Source organism: Andrographis paniculata, unplaced genomic scaffold (assembly GCF_009805555.1).
Source record: "Andrographis paniculata isolate CXL003 unplaced genomic scaffold, ASM980555v1 Contig11END, whole genome shotgun sequence".
In the NCBI taxonomy this organism is placed as follows: Eukaryota; Viridiplantae; Streptophyta; class Magnoliopsida; order Lamiales; family Acanthaceae; genus Andrographis; species Andrographis paniculata.
This window is the reverse complement of record NW_026137391.1, coordinates 70,409-83,090: the sequence shown is the minus strand read 5'-3', so window position 1 is coordinate 83,090 and position 12,682 is coordinate 70,409. Positions and strand designations below refer to the sequence as shown.

General features: G+C 41.9%; 1 protein-coding gene across 3 annotated transcripts; it reads left to right on the top strand.

Moving 5' to 3' along the window:
* The first annotated feature begins 614 nt into the window (after window positions 1-614).
* Window positions 615-11,975, top strand: LOC127249542 (ATP-citrate synthase beta chain protein 2-like). 3 transcript variants are annotated; one of them, XM_051272415.1, is made up of 17 exons: window positions 646-1,258; window positions 1,986-2,093; window positions 2,218-2,320; window positions 2,819-2,884; window positions 2,975-3,098; window positions 3,180-3,314; window positions 3,577-3,637; window positions 3,750-3,826; window positions 9,388-9,543; window positions 9,687-9,815; window positions 9,891-10,023; window positions 10,149-10,276; window positions 10,409-10,514; window positions 10,710-10,786; window positions 10,934-11,004; window positions 11,132-11,416; window positions 11,585-11,975. In XM_051272415.1, exons 2-17 carry the CDS (start codon window positions 1,994-1,996, stop codon window positions 11,658-11,660), a joined length of 1,827 nt encoding a protein of 608 aa, XP_051128372.1. In that variant the 5' UTR covers window positions 646-1,258; window positions 1,986-1,993; the 3' UTR covers window positions 11,661-11,975. The 3 variants fall into 3 exon arrangements, with proteins under 3 accessions (XP_051128354.1, XP_051128372.1, XP_051128363.1); XM_051272397.1 differs by lacking the exons at window positions 9,388-9,543; window positions 9,687-9,815; window positions 9,891-10,023; ... (4 more) ...; window positions 11,132-11,416; window positions 11,585-11,975 and adding an exon at window positions 4,473-9,358 and having other exon boundaries at window positions 615-1,258; XM_051272406.1 differs by lacking the exons at window positions 646-1,258; window positions 9,388-9,543; window positions 9,687-9,815; ... (5 more) ...; window positions 11,132-11,416; window positions 11,585-11,975 and adding exons at window positions 1,279-1,507; window positions 4,473-9,358.
* Window positions 11,976-12,682: the final 707 nt, after the last annotated feature.

Genomic DNA, 12,682 nt, shown 5'->3' with positions numbered 1-12,682 from the left:
ACCAGCTAATTCGAGCGGATGAATTATGCTAAACTGCGGTGGCTTTGAGCAATTTTTTTCACCCAACCCTGCAAATATAGAAAAAAACTTTATCGGTTGAAGATGGTCTTAAAGAATGTCAACCATTTCGCCGATTGGCCAAAATCGGCCATGCCTTAACAACTTGTCTACTTTGCATTCTACGCAACCTCTTGTGTCGTGGGCCTCGCCTAATAGCAGCTAGAGGGAATTGTAAGTATGAATGCATCCCTACAAAGAAGTTTCACAGATATATGATACTATATATTTTCACTTTTAGTTTTTGGTCGAGGCTTTTTTTTTTTTTTTCCTTCAGTTCGTTAGATTAATTATTCCTTTGTAATTATATATACTAGTATTAAAATGTCGTATCAATCAACTATGGCAGAGAAAGATTTTGTCTTACTGCTGTACAAATTCCGTACTATGCTTTCATTAACAAATTTCTATGAAAGTTTTAAAGATGTTAGGTGGAAAGGCGATACAAACCTCAGTTAACCACCAACTTGAACTGATATCCGATATGTAATAAATTTACAAGCTAGCTAGGAAGGGCTAGCTAATGGAGGCCCTCTAATCACTAGTATCATTCAATTATAATTGCATAGATCATTATAACAGCCAAAATGTGGAGTAGAATTCAGGACCAGGGCTAGATCTAGGTCCGGGTCCTCCTAGAATGGCTGTTAATGGCCTCCCATCACCCATCAGCCATCAGCCAGGCATCCGCCTCATCAAAGTCTGACAGCCAACCGCATTCCCATTCCCTTCCCACCGTGAGATCCACCTAACCCCCTACCCGCTGCCCCACCCTACCTTTCCTCACTTCATTTGAAGCTTTCCGGTTTCCCCATTTCCCAGTTGCAATTAAAAATTGACAGAGCTTCACCACTCACCACCACCCTACCCACCCTGCCCTGCCCTTCCCATGACCATCCATACGTGATCAATATTCCAGGCCCATTTCCATCTTCATGGAATTTCCGTCAGTAAGAAGCATACATTGACGAATTCACTTATGGGGCGGCCATACCAAATTTCCCAATTGATTGCCCCACCATCTCTTGACTAACACTCAATTGCTTCCCCCCCTACACACACAGAGACATATATATATATATATACGGTTTATTAATACTGTTATATATAGTCACTGCCCTACCTTCCTACTCTTCTCCTACAACGTCAGAAGTATTCGTATTGATTTCTCTTGTTTATAACAGAAGAGGGTCATAGATAGGTACCTGCATTTTGTTAGTGCTTTACTGATATAGTTTTAGTTAGGTGTGACGAGTGATTGAATTGTTATCGTTTCGGTTGTGGGTTGGACGGGATTTTGTATGGGGTAGATCTGTTCTTTCAGTCGTTTTGGTTTTGATCCCTCATCGAATCTCCATTTGATCCCTGTATTCCCTTTTGGAATACCCTCTTGATTTGTATTGATTAAGGCTTCAAACAAAGCAGATCTCTGTAGTACCGAGTGCATTTGGTCCGCTTCCTTGAAATGCATTTGCATAATTAGACTGCTACGTACTTTATTTGAATATATATGTTTAAGAGTTCAAGAACCAATGTGAATTCGTTTGATAGTCAAATGGTGTCATGAAAAGCCTCGTTACTGCATAGATATTAGATCTTACCTGTTATGGTTTTTCTGGGGCATTTTTCTTGCTAATGGTTACTTGAGTAAAGTTTGCATGGCCTCTCTTGATTCTTGTTAGTGTTTTCGTGGGGTTTTGTTTATAGTCACGTTTAAAGTTTGCATGGCCTCAAACTTACAACTTTTTATCTTTCAAATGTTAGCAACAAAAAAGAATCAACCATGGTGCCCTTTACCTCCTTTTTAACTTGTAAAGAATGACTTTTTACAGCTTCCTGTCGAGGAATCTCTTCTGCGGAAGCCATTGTATCAATTGATAGAAGTGATTTCTTGTAAGGTTGTATGCTGATGCCATAGTTATCTGCAGGAGCTGCCATGGCGTCTGGACAGCTTTTCTCCAAAACCACTCAAGCATTGTTTTACAATTACAAGCAACTGCCAATTCAACGGATGCTTGATTTTGATTTTCTCTGTGGTAACATATGTCATATGCCAATTGTAATGTTGTGCATCTGTTAACAAGGACAGCCATAATGATGGATTTTTCCATTCTTGCATGACTAATAGTTATCATGTCCTGTTCTTATTACCTTATGTAGGCAGAGAAACACCATCTGTTGCTGGAATTATAAGTCCTGGTTCTGAAGGATTTCAGAAACTATTTTTTGGCCAGGAAGAAATAGCCATCCCTGTCCATTCTACGTGAGTTATTCAAATCCTCTAGCTCAGAGTATCCTGTTTATAGCCTAGGCTTGATTGATAGTTTATGATTTGCATCTGAAGAATGATCATTGTTTTTTATGTGTATAAAAAACCTATTCAGCAAGAAAATTGGCATATTTTTTTGGATGTAACAATTATACAATCCGCGACTTAGATTGGTGCTAATTTTTGGATGGGAAGTTACTCCAATATCAAGGTATAGTAAGTGCACATCGTCATATGTCTATATGGCACGTTCATTGGATAAAGTGATAAACGTTCTATTTAAGATAAACTTGACATGAAAGTGTCCCATATCATTAACTACCAAGGTTTGGCACATGTTGTTACCATAACTTTATCAGTAATATGTTAATAACTTTAATACTTTCAAGAACATGAAAATGGCTAAATTGATTGCAATCCCCTTGATCACAATTTTATGTTCCTCTTGATCATTAGTAATATTACCGTGACTAATCCTCTCTCAATTTGCAGTATTGAAGCTGCTTGTGCTGCACATCCTACAGCTGATGTGTTCATTAACTTTGCATCCTTTAGGAGGTAGGTCTTCTTCTTTATTTCAAAGTTTAATTGTATATCTCATTGAGATCTCTTGCTTCTTGTTTGATAACTTTTTATCATCATCTGCAGTGCTGCAGCTTCGTCCATGTCCGCTCTCAAGCAGGCAACTATTAAAGTTGTCGCCATTATAGCTGAAGGTGTCCCCGAGTTAGACACCAAGCAGCTGATTGCATATGCAAAATCAAACAACAAGGTCACACATGTTACATCTTCTTCTCCTTCTCCTAGGAAACAGCAAGAATGAATATTGATTACAATGTCCAATTTGTTTTAGGTTGTCATTGGTCCAGCTACCGTTGGAGGTATTCAAGCTGGTGCATTTAAGATTGGTGATACTGCTGGAACGCTTGATAATATAATTCACTGCAAACTGTACAGGCCTGGATCTGTTGGCTTTGTCTCTAAATCTGTGAGTGGTTGTTGAGGAGTTTCCTGTTTGCTTTATCTTTTCTGTTTCCATTTGTTTTTAGATTTAGTGCATGCCGCTTATTGGTGCTAACTTAAATGATCAAAATCCCATGCTTGTGGAGCAACTTTGTACTGATGAACGCAAGTAGTTGCCATATTGATTTCATGATCGTCGTTATCTGTTATTGCACCTAATATAGCACGTTAAAGCAATCCGACTTCACAGGTTTTCGTTTAATTTGTAGTATTGAATCTAATTACAGGGTGGTATGTCTAATGAAATGTACAACACAATTGCTCGTGTTTCTGACGGAATCTATGAAGGTTGGATATATGACTTCTGAGCATTCATTCATCTCCTTACTATGCAACTATTTGTACGCAGATGTATAATTCTTATTTCCAATCTCATATATATATATATATATATATATAGGTATTGCAATAGGAGGAGATGTGTTTCCTGGGTCAACACTGTCTGATCATGTCCTCCGCTTTAACAACATCCCTCAGGTATATCAATTTTTCATTCAACTGCGATGTCCTCTTATAGCATTTATGAGTGCTCTGTTCCTAAGGTACATTTTCTATTGTTAGATATGCTGAACTTTCTGTCTTTGGTTGCCCGAGTTTGCGTCCTGGTTTTACCACATTGAATGTATTTTAGACGGAGAATCTTTCATTTCCATTTCTTCAAGTGCTAAGAAAACTAGTCTGTTTTTTGACGTGGTGCTGTACGATGGACGTGTAAAGTTATCTAGAAGTTTCTTCTGCATGGAAGTAGGATGATGATATGCGGTGAGCGCAACCAAAAATTTATTCACGACGAGGGAGGAAAAAGCAAGTGCACTTTGGGCTAATTTTGGCAATGGCTTGAAGCCTGAGTTTATTATTTTTATTATTAATTACCTTAGTTCTTTATTTTATTATTTGATTATTTTGAATAAATTGTTAGGTTGGTCGGGCCTATGCCTGTAGTCGTTTTGTTCTATTGTTTAAGTATTATTTTTAGACATTATTAGCATTTTGATTTTTCTTCAGTTTCACGTCTTCGGCTTGGTCGGGAAGAGTAGTTCTTCCTTGGTTATCAATAAAGTTTAGTCTTTTGGTTCTCTTAAGTTCTAGTGGTATCAAATTGGTCCAATCTGCCGGATCTCAGCGAAGGAGAATGACGCTAACAAATACGCAACGCATTGAAGCTTTGGAGGGAGCCCTGGAGGAACTTCGAACAGGCGTGGAAGCACAACAAGAAGGATTGTCGCGCCTCGAATCGAAGGTGGATCGACAAGTGGATACTCTGAAAACAGAACTATCAGCAGCTATGCGCAATACGATTCTTGGGCTGTTCCCACGTGGGCCGCCCGCCACACCTATTAAGGGCTCCAAGGCGCAGGGAGCTATGGCGGGAGAAGGAGAGGCAACGGATTCGTCGACGAGGGCTGCCGGCATCAGCGGGGCAGCACGTTTGTTTAAGGATGTTGGAGGAACATGGACTGCTCCGACAACTGATTTTAAGCTTAAGGATGTGCAACTCCCTAGCTTTGATGGCCATGGCCCCTTGGATTGGGTTGCTAGGGCCGAACAACACTTCGTATTACACGGAGTTCCCGAGGAGATTAAGGTGAGTCTTGCGCGAGTGTCGATGGAAGATGTGGCGCTGCATTGGTCCCATTGGCATATGATGAAGCATGCTTCTGCCTCCTGGATCGAATTCTCACAGGCATTGGTCACTAGGTTTGACGATCGCGAGTGTCAAGGGAAATGGCTTTGTTACAAGTGCAAACAACCCTATAGTCCACTCCACAAATGCGAAAGTAAATATGTTAATGTTGTGGTGAAGGATGATTTAGGCAACTGGGTTGCGGAGTTAAGAGAGATGAGAGATGGCGAATTTACTGAGGAGGCGGAACCTACCATGCAAGTGCTTCCTTTATACGCCTTGGCTGGATTTTCAGGACCCCGAACCATGCGTCTCCGTGGTAATCTTCTTGGATTTAGGGTAACGGTACTAATCGACAGCGGTGCAAGCCATAATTTTATTTCCCAAAAATTGGTTCTACATGCCAAATTGAACGTAGACACCACACAGGAATTCAACGTGGTATTAGGCGATGGTCGCAAGGTGGCAAGTACGGGAGTATGCTCGAAATTGAGTATACAGATCGATGGAGCAGAAGTGCAGGCAGACTGTCACGTATTTTCTCTTTGTGGGGTGGATATAATATTTGGTGTCGTATGGCTCAGGACATTAGGAAAAATTCAGATGGATTGGGAAGCCTTGGAGATGCAGTACTACTCGGCGGGGCAGCAAGTGACCTTGCGCAGCGATCCAGGGCTGTATCAGGGCCCAAAAACTATTTAGAACTTGCTGGATATTACAGAGGTGGAATTCAGCGCCTTACTTTTACATTCAGACATCGAGAATTACCACAACAGCCCTGAGAAAGGGCCTGCAATGCTGCCGGAAATTGCGCAGATTCTTGATGAATTCCCCAAGGTGTTTGCAGAACCGAATGAGTTGCCACCGACTCGCCGTAGCGACCACCGCATTCCATTGAAACCTGGAGTAGTACCGGCATCTGTACGCCCCTACAGGTACGGACAGATCGAAAAAGATGAGATTTAATGTTTGGTACACGATATGCTTGTTGCAGGAATCATCCGTCCCAGCACTAGCCCTTTTTCAAGCCCCGTTTTACTGGTAAAAAAAAAAGATGGGAGTTGGAGGTTTTGCGTTGACTACCGAGAGCTCAACAAATCCACCGTTGCCGACAAATACCCAATCCCGGTGATTCAAGAGATGTTAGATGAGCTTTCCGGTGCAACAATGTTTTCTAAAATTGATCTTCGCTCAGGCTATCACCAAATTCGAGTGGCCCGGAGGATGTGCATAAAACTATTTTTCGGACTCACAGCGGGCACTATGAATTTTTAGTCATGCCATTTGGACTGACCAATGCTCTTACCACTTTCCAGGCAACCATGAACGATCTCTTTCGACCTTATTTGCGTAAATATATTTTGGTATTCTTTGATGACATACTAATCTATAGTCCAGGTTTAGAGAAGCACTTGCAGCACTTAAATAAAACACTTCAGTTACTGCAAGAGAGTCGTTTTGTGGCAAATTACAAGAAGTGCACATTTGGCAGCCTAAAGGTGGAATATTTGGGGTATATTATCTCTTCCGATGGAGTCTCCATGGACCTGGCTAAGATACAGGTTGTTCGGGACTGGGAAATTCCGCGTTCGACTAAGGCCGTTTGTGGTTTTCTAGGGTTGTCTAGCTATTATCGACGGTTTGTGCAACACTATGGTAGCATCACTCGCCCATTGACTGATCTCCTGCGTAAGGAAGCTGTAGAAAAGAAGTTTTCTTGGCCACCATCAGCACAGGCTGCCTTCGATAAATTAAAGAGGCCCTTATCACAGCTCCTTATCACAGCTCCTGTGCTTGCAATGCCGAATTTTAACAAATCATTCATCGTAGAGTGTGATGCCTTTGGCTCCGGCATAGGTGCGGTACTTATGCAAGTGCATAGGCCTATAGCTTATTTCAGTAAGGCGCTGGGAGATAGAGCTCGGGGGAAATCAGCCTATGAACGATAATTGATGAGTTTAGTGCTTTCCATACAACATTGGCGTCCATATCTGATTGGCCGCCATTTCACGGTGCATACGGATCATCATAGTTTGCGCCATCTACTCTCTCAGAAGATTGGTACTCCCGCTCAGCAGTCTTGGATAGCCAAACTTCTCGGGTATTCCTTCGATGTGGTTTATAAACCAGGTCGTATCAATGCTGCTGCTGATTCCCTTTCCCGCCGGCATGAGCTTTTATTGTTGTCTCCTGATCAGGTGTAGAGGCTGGCTCCCACCGAAACAGCTCAGTTTTCTGCGATTTCTTCGCTGCACTGGCCGGCTGCAGATGAGCTTATGGCCGAGCAAAAATCTGACCCGGCATTGCAGGTGATTATCCAAGATCTTATCTCAGGGAACAAATCGCATCCTTATTATTAATATATCGACAAGGAAATTTATTGTATCGGGGGCGCAACCTCCCCAAGGATAGAAAAATTGTTGGAGGAATTTCATGACACCCCACTTAGTGGTCACGTGGGAGTACACCGCACCTACCGAGGATTGGCGGCTTCTATGTATTGAGCAGGAATGTATCGCCGAGTTCATGAATGTGTTGAACAATGTCTCACTTGCCAGAAGGCTAAATACGAGACGCTTTCTCCTGGAGGACTTTTGCAGCCCCTTCTTATCCCGGAGAGAGTTTGGGAAGATTTAGCAATGGATTTCATCAATGGCCTTCCTCAATCTTTGGGATTCTCTTTTGTCTTGGTAGTCGTCAACCAACTCAGTAAATATGGGCACTTTATTGCACTACGGCGCCATTACACTGCCACCTCCATTGCTGAGATCTTTGTCAAGGAGATAGTTCGTCTACATAGAATACCGCGTACAATAGTGAGCGATCGCGACTGAGTTTTTATGAGTTCCTTATGGCAAGAGATGTTTCGTTTACAGGGCACAAAATTACTTTTCAGCTCGGCGTACCACCCGGAAACTGACGGCCAAACTGAAGTCTTGAACCGCACACTAGAGACATACCTTCGTTGTTTTTGCTCAGAACAGCCCCGAAAATGAGCAGCCTGCCTTCCATGGGCTGAGTTATGGTACAACACCTCCTTCACACTGCCGCTGCCATTACGCCCTTCTCAACCGTCTATGTCCGACCGCCACCCACACTGCATAGCTTCTTGCCAAAGGAATGCCGAGTTGCTGCAGCTTCAAAGTTACTTGGCGGCCGCGAGGCAGTTTTGCGACAGTTGAAACACCACTTGGAGCGTGCTCAACATCGCATGGTGCGTACAGCTAATGCCCATCGCCGTGAGCTCACCTTCCAGGTTGATGACTTGGTATTCTTGAAGGTCAGACCCTATCGCCAAAGCAGCTTGTGCCAGGGCACCCATCACAAGCTCATACCCAAATTTTATGGACCATTCCGCGTCCTTCACTGCGTAGGAAAGGTCGTATATAAGCTGGATTTTTCAGCCACTAGTCGTATCCATCCTGTGTTTCATGTATCTCAACTTCGTCGAGTGATAGGCGATCACCCAGTCGAGCCTCATTTACCCGACAGCCTAGAGGTCGAGCAGCTGCCTGTTTATGATCCTGAAGCTGTTTTGGACAGACGTCCTGCTAGCCTTTCCAACATCTGGTCTACGAATGGGAGAGGGAAATGATCTTTCCGAGTTGCTTCATTTAGCTTTCGGTAGTCAATACACACTCTCCACCCCGTGACAGTTCGTCTTGGAATTTTCTCGTCTTGACTGATCAAACATGCCGGAAGTATTGTTCCTGAAGTCTTGATTCAGTGGCGCGGTCTTCATCTGGATGATGCAACTTGAATCGACAAGGAACAGTTTTGTGCCCAGTTGCCAACTTCCTGCCCGAGGACATGCCTGAGGACAAGGCAGTTCTTAAGAGAGATGCAATTGATATGTGGTTGGCGCAGCCAAAAGTTTATTCACGACGAGGGAGGAAAGAGCAAGTGCGCTTTGGGCTAATTGTGGCAATGGCCTGAAGCCTGAGTTTATTATTAATTACCCTAGTTCTTTATTTTATTACTTGATTGTTTTAAATAAATTGTTAGGTTGGTCGGGCCTAGACCCATAGTCGTTTTGCCCTAGTATTTAAGTATTATTTTTAAACATTATTAGCATTCTGATTTTTCTTCAGTTTCACGGCTTCGGCTTGGGCGGGAAGAAATCTTCCTTGGTTATCAATAAAGTTTAGTCTTTTGGTTCTCTTAAGTTCTAGTGGCATCAGATGACAAGAAAATGTTTATAAATTCACCTGCTTGCGTGAAATCTGGATGACAAGAAGCTACTGTTAACATCATCAATGAATTATTTTCTAGCTTGTTAATCACTTTGTAAGAAAAACTTGTGGCTCAGTGATGAACTTGGTACTCATGTGGATACTGCTCCTGACTTTTGGTTCTGGAAAATGAAGAACGCACGTACAATGCTGGTTGTGATTGTGATTGTGAATGCCAACAGGTAAAAATGATGGTGGTTCTTGGGGAACTCGGTGGACGTGATGAGTATTCCCTAGTTGAGGCCCTAAAACAAGGGAAGATCAACAAGCCTGTTGTTGCTTGGGTTAGTGGGACGTGCGCTCGGCTCTTCAAGTCAGAAGTGCAATTTGGTCATGCAGTGAGCACTACGACGGACCTCATATATATATATATATATATATACATGTTTTATTGGCTTTATTTGTTTTAATTAGTCTCTAGGGATTCTTGATTTGATTTGATTTATAAATCAGATATGTTTGTTTGCATGCATATTGAAAGGGGGCCAAGAGTGGTGGGGAAATGGAATCGGCTCAGGCCAAGAATGAGGCGCTCCGAGAAGCTGGAGCTGTGGTTCCCACTTCTTATGAAGCATTTGAAGGAGCAATCGAAGAGACATTTGCCAAATTGGTAGCTCTATTTAACCAACCAACTAACTTGCTTCCAAATGTGCTCATCTTCTCCTCATCAATGCTTGTTCCTTAGGTGGAGGCTGGCAAAACTACTCCAGTGAAAGAAGTGACACCCCCTCAAATACCAGAGGATCTGAGTGCTGCAATCAAGAGTGGAAAAGTTCGGGCTCCAACACATATAATTTCCACAATCTCTGACGACAGGGGTATGATTCTTCTTCTTCTTCTTCTTCTTATTATTATTATTATTATATGTTGGTTGGTGCTAGTGTACTTACAGCGTGCAGACCTTTTTAAACTCCTTTTTTTTTTTTTTGTTACTACATGGCAGGTGAAGAGCCAACTTATGCCGGGGTGCCAATGTCTTCCATTTTTGAACGGGGATTAGGTGTTGGTGATGTCATTTCTCTGCTGTGGTTCAAACGAAGCCTTCCTCAATACTGCACTCGTTTTATTGAGGTCAGTTTTTTTTTTTTTTTTGTTTTTTCCTGTTCGTTTATCCCCACCCTCGTAATTTGAATATGAACCCTTGCTTGCACTACTACAGTACTTATACCTGTGTCTGTCTGTCTGTCATTCACTCACTTTCAGATCTGCATCATGCTGTGCGCGGACCATGGTCCTTGTGTTTCTGGTGCTCACAACACCATTGTGACAGCTAGGGCTGGAAAAGATCTCGTCTCTAGTCTTGTTTCGGGTAAGCAGCTGCAGCTGCAGACTCAAAACTGTGATCTGAACTAAAAAACATAAACGAACAAACACTTTAAAAAGAGCGAGAGAGAGAGAGAGAGAGAGAGAGAGAGAGAGAGAGAGAGAGAGAGAGCTGTGGGAGGAAAAGAAAAAAGGGGGGTTACCTGATACTCTCAATTTGTTGGTGAATAAATAAAAACAGGTCTATTGACCATTGGTCCTCGATTTGGTGGGGCTATCGATGATGCTGCTAGATACTTCAAGGATGCTTATGATAGGGTGAGCAGTGATTTCATTATAATTATTATATTATCACTCTCTTTCTCTTCTTCTTCTCCATTTTGTGGATTTGAAGCATACTTCATATTTTTATTTCTCATGCCATAATAATCTGGCTGTGATGTGGTAATTGGTGCTTCTTGTCAGGGCCTGACACCGTATGAATTTGTTGAAGGCATGAAAAAGAAGGGCATTCGTGTCCCCGGTATTGGGCACAGGTAAGGGAGAATGAATGTGCACTGCATTCATGATTTTATGATTGTGATGATGATGATGATTGTATTATTATATGAGTTGGATTGATTCATTTGGTGGTACCGGTAATTTTGGTATTTGAACATTAAGAATCAAGAGGGGGGACAACAGAGACAAGAGGGTGGAGCTGCTTCAGCGGTTTGCACGGTCGAGTTTCCCATCGGTGAAGTACATGGAATATGCTGTGGAGGTGGAGAGCTACACCCTGTCAAAGGCGAACAACCTCGTCCTGAATGTTGACGGCGCCATTGGGTCGCTGTTCTTGGACCTGCTGGCGGGCAGCGGCATGTTCAGCAAGCAGGAAATCGACGAGATCGTTGGGATTGGGTACCTGAATGGCCTGTTTGTGTTGGCGCGTTCCATAGGTCTCATCGGGTGAGTGTGCATGCATGCATGTGTGAAGTGATTGATTCATATGCATCATGTGCTCAGTTAATACTGAATATTGATTCAGCTTAATTGCGGATCACCAATCAAGTGTTGATATATGGTTGGTGTTGTCGCCAATGAATTGATTGATTAACTAATAGATGTCCGGTGCAGGCACACGTTCGACCAGAAGAGACTGAAGCAGCCGCTGTACCGGCACCCTTGGGAAGACGTTCTGTACACCAAGTGAATGAAGAATGTGAGTCGAACTGCGTGAGACCGAAGATGCAGGCAAGTGCTGTGTTGTGCTGTTCATCATCATCAATCATCAATCATCATCAGGTTATTATATGTATATAAATTGTTGGGTCGACAGGAAAGAATAGTTAGTAGTTAGTTTTCAGTTACATCGCTGTTGCGTGCGAGGAGGAGGATCAGATCAGATGTGTGTATGCGCTGCCGCGCCATTGTCTTTAGATCTATTACTAGAATTTTATTTGTCTTCCAATTTATACTCGTATATTTTTTTTCTGTCATAAAAACATATGACCATATTTTGAAAGTAGGGAAGAAGTATTAGTTTCGTCTAAGCAATTTAATAAGTTTCGTCTAATGTTACGTTGGTTATTTTGTTATTATTAGATTTATTCGAAGATAAGAAATGTCGTATCGAGCTATTCTTGGGAAGGGTCGGGCGAGGTACGCCCTCGAAAATGCCTATACGATATTAAAAGTTGTAATTTTTCAATTAACAACTTTTGACATTTAAACTGAAAGGTGCATTTTTTCTCTGAATAGACACTTTAATATTTATTATACAAAACTTATCTTTTGACAGAACAAAAAATTATGCAAGATTCTTGTCTGCAGAACTAATTTGTGTGCACAAATAATTTTTCAACCTTTTACTTGCTCGATTTTTCGTATAAAATTCAAGTGTTGCTTTGTTTTATCGTCGTACGATTCGTACAACCCGAGACGTTAATAGGGCCGAAATATCGTATAAGAAAAACGAATCGACACGACTCAAAGTATATCCAAGATTGTGTATACCATGCGAAATTTGATTTCTTCATATTTTCTTTCAATTCAGATTATTTATCGAACATGCTCTCTCTATATATATATATGCTGCTATTCCAAAAATCCAAAATGAAGTGTATTAGTTGATACCGGAGGAGGAGGGTATTATTATAATGTTAATTGGTATTTTATAGTAAAGAATTAATTTAGGTATAAGAATGTGGTGTAGTATATTAGTGTGGTTATTAT

Excerpts from the sequence above, each read along its gene's own strand:
- LOC127249542 (XM_051272397.1), top strand. The coding sequence starts at position 1,994 with ATGGCGTCTGGACAGCTTTTCTCCAAAACCACTCAAGCATTGTTTTAC. Across the intron at positions 2,885-2,974 it reads AACTTTGCATCCTTTAGGAG|TGCTGCAGCTTCGTCCATGT; the intron begins GTAGGTCTTCTT and ends CATCATCTGCAG. Across the intron at positions 3,315-3,576 it reads TTGGCTTTGTCTCTAAATCT|GGTGGTATGTCTAATGAAAT; the intron begins GTGAGTGGTTGT and ends ATCTAATTACAG.